The 7,683-nt window shown below is 43.6% G+C and overlaps 1 protein-coding gene across 6 annotated transcripts in view; it reads left to right on the forward strand.

Moving 5' to 3' along the window:
- Iqgap2 (IQ motif containing GTPase activating protein 2) overlaps nt 1–7,309 on the forward strand; it is a 279,551-nt gene extending 272,242 nt beyond the window's left edge. For 3 of the 6 annotated variants that reach the window (XM_028871671.2, XM_028871670.2, XM_037209490.1), the window contains 4 exons: nt 1,515–1,675; nt 3,331–3,468; nt 4,947–5,055; nt 6,370–7,309. In XM_028871671.2, coding sequence (XP_028727504.1) covers nt 1,515–1,675; nt 3,331–3,468; nt 4,947–5,055; nt 6,370–6,483 — 522 coding nt within the window. In that variant the 3' untranslated portion in view covers nt 6,484–7,309. The remainder of the gene's footprint in view (nt 1–1,514; nt 1,676–3,330; nt 3,469–4,946; nt 5,056–6,369) is intronic. The other 3 variants (XM_037209491.1, XM_037209493.1, XM_037209492.1) reach the window with 1 other exon arrangement.
- The last annotated feature ends 374 nt before the right edge of the window (nt 7,310–7,683 follow it).

Here is a 7,683-nt window from a genome sequence, read left to right on the forward strand (position 1 = left end):
TAACAGCCAGAATCCGTGATGCAGTATTTGCATGTGAGTCAGTCACATCCCCCTGTGTGCGTTTTACTCAAAAGGAAAGTGAAATGGTTTATCACTATCATGCCAAGACTGTCTCACTCTGAGTAGTCTTCCTGACTCGGCCTCTTAGGTGGCCAGGACCAACAAGTATGTGCCATGGTGCCTAGCGTCCCCATATACTCGAAGTCATCTCCCATATATATTATCTAGATACTTACAATTCCAGATACAGCCTAAGTGCTGTGTAAATACGTGGGACACTGTATTGCTTAGGGAGCCATAAGAGAAAGGGCTGAATATGCTCATTACAAAGACAATTTTTTTTCTCCCCTGTATTTTCAGTTATTTGTTCAAATCCATAATGTGGAACCGTAGAAATGGAGAGTTAGTCAGTTGTAATAGTTTTCTCTTTTGAATCTTCTCAAGTTATGAGAGTCATGGGTAAGGTGAAATAGTATGTAAACATAAACTTTTGGGGCTTAAAATAGTCTTCAAAGAGAAAAGTTGAAAATAGTCTGAGGAAATCACATTTCTCTTGCTAATGTTTTCTTTGTACTCCCTTCCTTTTATTGATTTGAAGGAAGAGTCTCCCATATTCCAGGCTGGGCTGTAGCTTGTTATGCAGCCCAGGGAGACTTTGAACTTCTGAACTGCTTGCCTCTGCCTGGAAAGTGCTGGGATTACAAGTGTGCACCATTGTGCCTAATGTGTGTGCTGGGGATTGGAGCCAGGTTGTTGAGCAAGCACCCTACCAGCGGAGCTACATTCCAGCCTTTTGTGCCTCTTTTAAAACATTTTCTCTTAAACTATTTGGTGATTCTCAAATTACATTTTTGGCTTTGGGGCGGAGGTGTCTGTCTGTGAAATGTGTATTTGTGTGTGTGTGTCTGTGAAGTATGTATGTTTGTGTGTATGTGTTTGTGAAGTGTGTGTGTGTGTGTGTGTGTGTGTGTACTCTTCCATGAGTAGGTATGTGGGAGCCAGAGGTCAGCATTGGGTGCCAGTATTTCCACTTCTTATTTCTCTATAGTTCTTATTCGGTTCTCTAGCTTGCTGCCTTACTTTTTGAGACAAGTGTCTCACTGAACCTGGATCTCACAGCAGTTTCAGCTAACTGGCTAGCCAGTGAGCCCCAAGTGGGCCTGTCCCTGCCCCACCCCCACCGCGCCTAGCTCTTGGTGGGTCTTCGGGATCTGAACTCAGGTCCCCACGAAAGCACTTTACTGACTCTGAGCTGTCTTCCCGGCTCCCTTTTCTCATCTGGGGAAAAAAATAAACTTTAGTAACCCTCTTAAAATAGAAGATGGACGCTTTCCAGTTCTGAAGCCGAAAGGCATAACGATGTGTTGTGTTGTGGTGATGCATATAATGAGGTGCCTGAGATGAACTAGAATCAGCAGTTAGACACTGGCCTGCTGCTTGTTGGTCTTCTAAAGTATCAATCTCACACAGCGAGTCTTGCTTCAGCCTATCATTACAGCCTTTACTCGTTTCAGGATATTCGAAATCAAAGAATCCACCGCAAGCTTCGAAAAGCTGAACTATCAAAACTTCAGCAGACCCTGAACGCACTTAATAAGAAGGCAGCGTTTTATGAAGATCAAATTAATTATTACGACACCTACATAAAGACTTGTGTAGACAACCTGAAAAGAAAGTGAGTTCACGGTCATTCCTAATGTCATGATTTGTACGGGGAGACCTCCAGTGCTGGTGGTGGCATGGGTTGGTTTTGAAAGTGTTCCGGTTTTGTTCCTATTGTTGATAAAGATATAACTAAAGGAAAGGGTTTCCTTGGCTTACATGCCATCCCAATCACGGTCCATCATTGAGGGAACGCAAGGCAGGAACCTGGAGGCAGGAGCGGAAGCAGAGAACACAGAGGAGTGCTGCTTACTGGCTTGCTGCTCCTCATGGCTTGCTCAGACTGCTTTCTTATAGAACCCAGGACCACCAGCCCAGGGATGGCACCACCCACAGTGGGCTGGACCCTCCCTCATCATTTGCTAATGAAAATACCCTACAGGCTTGCCTGCCCAATCTAATGGAGACATTTTCTCAACTGAGGCTCCCTCAATTGACTTTAAAATCTCAAATGACTTTAGATTGTGTGAAGTTGACAGACTGCTATCCAGCACATATATATTCCTTGATTTGAGAATGTTAATGAAGAACAGGATGTTGTTTACCTGATAGTGTTAGATCTGTCAGGTATTTGCTAATTGCACAGAGCAACTTAAGAATTTAAAATTTCATGATTTGAAATTCCTCGTTGGCTTTTTTTTTAAGTCATTACTGACACAATCGGCCAAATTTGGCAGTTCTCATATCCATTAGTATACAAATTATAGATTTTTATATACAATATAATGACTCTCAGTGACTATTCTTTGATGATAATTATTCTTATCACTAGACTGGGTCGATGCTGATTAAACTTTAATTACCCATTTAGATATGTGATACAATATTTTCAGATAACCTTTGTCTGTGAAAGAGCAATAGGAAATGATACTCTGTAGGAAAATCGATGGTATTAGTCATAGGAAGTCTGCTGACGGGAGACAATCTTCTCATCACCCCACTTGGGTCTAGTCTTCATTTATTTATTTGCTTGGGGACTGTGCAGATCTTTTTTAAAACTATACCCAAGAAGAACTCAAGCAAGCAAGTTTTCAGTAGAGAATGATCATTAGTGGTTGGCTTCATGTGTCTGTTACAGCAACTTTAAGCCACAAACTCTAGCCCTGACATGGGTTCTGAGTCTCGCATACATCATGTGGTCTCGATTTTCTCGTGTTTAATATGGGATTGAGAGTGGCAGCTCCTCAGGTATTGCTATGAAAGCTAAATGAAATGATTTGTAGCAAAGGGATGCATTCATTTCAAAGCACCATGGCAACCACTCATTTTGGAAAATACAAAGTAATATGTATAAAGTATATATTTGGAACAGCACTAGCCATGAAGTGTTTACTAAATTAGAAAAGTTGTATTAAAACCTTCACTTTGGAACAGAAAGTTCATGTAATTACTCCAGGACTACTTGCAGTGACTTTTAAGACAGACACTCAGTTCAGAATGCCTGAGAACACCGCACACTTTTTTATTTTAAATGCCAGCCTCAGTCGCTTAGGAAAAATCCAGTTGGGTAGTGATTCCAGAGCAAGGGGAACATTGTCACCTTTTATCAGGAGAGGAGATAGCACAGGCCAGTATGGGGGAGCCCCCTGTGAGGAGTGGGGTCCCTGAGCGTGGCTGCTGCCCTGCCTGGAACAGCTTGACCACAGGTAGTTGTTCTCATTTGTTCAGAAATTCTCGGAGATCGATTAAACTGGATGGCAAAGCCGAACCCAAGGGGATGAAGAGGGTGAAGCCAGTGAGGTACACAGCAGCCAAGCTCCATGACAAAGGTGTCCTGTTGGGCATAGACGACCTTCAGACCAACCAGTGAGTAGAGCGGAGAGTCTACCGAGAACACCGCTGCCCTCCACTCACACAAGCTCACTCAGCGCTCTTCGGCTTCCCTGGGTGCCTCAGGGGGCTTTGTTGGTTCCATCCAGGCTTAGCATAGATTACAGATCACTAGTCTTACTCTCCCAGACCTTCAGCATCTAGTGCTGATGTGGTCAGTCCTATGAAGGGGGTATATCTACAAGTTATGTGTTCGTTTGTCCAGTGTATGGATCCTCGGATCTTCTCTTGGTCCCTTCTAAAGAACTGCGTCAGAGCAGTGAGCAGAAAGGGCCGCCTTCCGATCTTACTGTGAGAGAGTTGCTAACGACGACGTGGGTGCCTTTGCGTTTCAAACCCAGGAGCTGTGCCAGCCCCTGGTCAGAACCACCTCCAACAGCATGCTGGGAGTGTGTGAATGCAAGGTGGAAGGACAAACAGAAACCCACCAGGCACAGCCCCAGCAGGCACACCACACATGCAGGGACCATGGGCTCCATACCTTCTCTTCTGTCTCCTTTTGTCTCAAGAGAAGTCAGACACTGACTTTGGCCTCCTCTCTGACTTTACCCCCACCCCCACCCCACCCCCACCATCTTCCAGGCCCTGACCCACAAAACCTGACTATATAAGCTCAGAGAACACACATCTTCCTCTCTTGAAGTTTCTGTAAACGTTACTGTCTATCATACTCTGCCGCCCCAACAGTAGTATAGGTCAATGTCAAGGATCACATCTGCTGTTTCCTTTGTACTAAAGCATGTAACATGGATCTTAAAAGGTCTTATGATAATAAATAAATAAATAAATAAATAAATAAATAAATAAATAAATAACAAACAGAGCCAGATACCAGGGTGAAGTAAAGCATGTAACACAAATCTTAAAAGGTTTTATAATAAAGAAATCCACAACCAGGTAACCAGGGTAAATGCTGAAAGATCAGAGAAGCAGAGCAAGCCACAGCCACCACCCATTACCTCACCAGCTCCAGTCCTCAGACTGAAATCTCTGAGTCCTCACCCAAAAGGATCTCAGCTGAAGCCTTAGTTCCTGTCTCCTCGAGCCTTATACACCTTTCTCCACCCTGCTCTCACTTTCTGGGATTAACGGTGTGTGCCACCATGCCTGCCTGGCTCTGTTTCCAATCTAGCCTTGAACTCACAGAAATCCAGAGGATCTCTGCCTCCCGAGTGATAGGATTAAGGGTGTGTGCCACCACTGTCTGGCCTCTATATCTAATCTAGTAGCTGGCTCTGTCCTCTGATCCTCAGGCAAGCTTTATTGGGGTACACAATGTATCACCACAAAAGCATCCCAGCAGTGGCCTTCAGACTGGCCATTTAGGGAATGGAGTCAGGAGGTGATGTGAGGTGTAGTCTGCTCACTGGTCCAAGCTGAGGCTCTGTTAGTTCCTTTCTTCTTTAAGGGTTTGCTTGGGATTGCCCATGTCCGACACTTCCTCTTTTCAATAGGTTTAAGAACGTTACATTCGACATCATAGCTACTGAGGACGTGGGCATCTTCGACGTCAGATCCAAGTTCCTTGGCGTTGAGATGGAAAAGGTGCAGCTCAATATTCAGGTGAGCTGGGGTTTTTATGAGGGCCACTGGGGGCTCTCTATGCCATATCCAATTCCTGACAACAGCGCTGCAAAAGCCTGGGTGGAACGCCTGGAACCCTGGAACTCAGACCGTGGAAGGAGAGAACCTGATTTCACAAGTTGTCCTCTGTAGCAGGAATCTTAAAAGTTCTTATTAATAAAATCAAACCCGAGGCGAGTTATTGGGGTCCATGCTGGTAGATCAGAGAGACAGAACAAGCCATAGCTATCTCACCTCACCAGTTCCTCAGCTGGTCCTGTTTCCTCAGACTGGAGGTCTCTGAGTCCTCATCCGGAATGAATCTCAGCTGAACTGTGTTGCTCAAAAGCCTGAAGCTTAACCAGCCAAATGCTTAACCAGCCAAATGCCTCTAGTTTCTGGTTCTCACGCCTTATATATCTTTCTCCTTTCTACCACCACTCCCTGGGATTAAAGGCTGGCTTTCTGGGATTAAAGGCGTGTCACCATGCTTGGCTATTTCCAATGTGGCCTTGAACTCACAGAGATCCAGAGGGATTTCTATCTCTGGAATGCTAGGATTAAAGGTGTGAGTGCCACCATTTTCTAGCCTTTGTATCTAGTGGCTGTCTGTTCTCTGACCCCAGATTGATTTATTAGAGTACACAATATTTTGGGCAACACAATACCACCACAGTCCTCTGACCTCCACATGCATGCCACAAGAGTGTGTGTGTGTGTGTGTGTGTGCGCGCGCGTGCGTGCGTGCGTGCGTGTGTGTGTGTGTGTGTGTGTGTGTGCGCGTGTGTGTGTGTGTGTGTGTGTGTGTGTGTGTGTGTGTGTGTACATTTTTAATTATAAGATTGAAGTGAAAACTGTGTCTGATATTAACTGGATAATAATTTTCTTTCATGCAGTTTTTTTTTTGTTTTTTTTTTTTTTTTTTCCAGTGCTGAAGTTCAAACCCAGACCCTCTTGCACACAAACTAGCTCTGTGGCACCAAATTATGACTCCGGCCCTCTCTCTACCTTCAAACCACTTTCTCCCATGTAGGGCAGTAATTCTCTTAAGTGCCGCATTCTGACTACCGCATCCCTCCCTGTCACTTATGGACTTGTTAAAATAAGACTCTCACCTCAGAGCTGCACAACTGAAGTCCCTAGGACCAGGCTCTGGGTTCCGAGTCCTTAACTAGCCTGTGTTTTTAAGCATGCTAATGTTTCGGAAGCCCCAGCGGGATTATTGGACCAGCCAGGTTTATTTCGCCATCGATCCTTCTAGAACGTTTTTAAACGCTGATGTCACACAGATGTGCTGTCACCTCTCTGTTGCAGGACTTACTTCAGATGCAGTATGAAGGGGTGGCTGTGATGAAGATGTTTGATAAGGTGAAGGTGAACGTGAACCTTCTCATATACCTGCTCAACAAAAAGTTCTACGGAAAGTGAACTGGCCTGCAGGGAGCCAGCTCGTGGATTCTCTATCGCCTGCATCGAGAAATGAGTTCGTCCAGTATTTTTGTTTTAAAACATGATTGAAATCACTGCTTATAAATGTGTGATTTTTTTTTTTAAAGACCAAAACTGTTCTGAAGAATGTAGCCACGTGCCTTTTTGATAATTGGATTCCACAGCAGAGGGAGAGACAAGGTGGGCAGATGAGACACACACACTGTACTGTGGCTGGCACAGGTACTCCAGCTGAAAGCTCTCAACCCCCTGTGATTGGTTTCAAAGTAGGGGGAGAAAGTTTAGCTGACTAGGGACAAATGTACAAACCTATTTTCCTATGAAAAAAAAATTTTAAATGTCCCACTTAAATGATGTAATTCTTCATAGATTGTTTTATTATCTATGGAGAAGTAGAGATCTAATTAATTTGTAATGAATTATTTAGACATATAGCTCTAAGCCCTGTCTTCTGGGAATTATCAGTTTTAAAGAGAACTTTTTGTGCAATTCAAAATGAAGTTTTTTTATAAGTAATTGAAAGTGATGATCCAATAACACTTTCTGTATAAAAGTATATATTTTATGTGATTTATTCAATTACTGAAAGTGCACTACTTCCTCATGGGAAGGCTCCTGGATGAGGAGTCACATGGACCACCGTGGATAACAGTTATAGACCCTACCTTCACCCCTCACAATTTATTTGAATACTTCAATTGTGCCTCTCAAATTTTTTTGTAATGCTATAAAATCGGTATCTAGATGGTTTTTAAATGTATTCTTTGAAAATTGTTTTATGTAAAATAAATGTTACTTAATTACATGAACGTGTTTTTTAGGTTGTCTTAATAAATCCAACTCACTTAGTGGGTAAAAAACTCCTGGTGGGGCTTTGCAGGAAAAGAAGTCATTTACCCAGAGCTGTGTAAATTAGGGTGCAGAGTAAGCTGCTGTAGGAGGCTACACAGGACCTCAAGCTTAACCATTCCCATAGATGAGTGGATCTACAGGGGATCCAGAGATCCAGGTTGACCAGTTGGCCTTGTACTTAACCACTCATTCCCAACCAGAGAACATAGGAGCTGAAGTTCAGAATAAAATACTTTTACAGAGGTCACTTCTACCTACTTCCTATTGATCAACAGGAGGTTACAGCCGGCAAGAATCATCACCTCACTCTGTTTGTGTGGTTATAAC

Source organism: Peromyscus leucopus, chromosome 11 (assembly GCF_004664715.2).
Source record: "Peromyscus leucopus breed LL Stock chromosome 11, UCI_PerLeu_2.1, whole genome shotgun sequence".
NCBI classification, from domain to species: Eukaryota; Metazoa; Chordata; class Mammalia; order Rodentia; family Cricetidae; genus Peromyscus; species Peromyscus leucopus.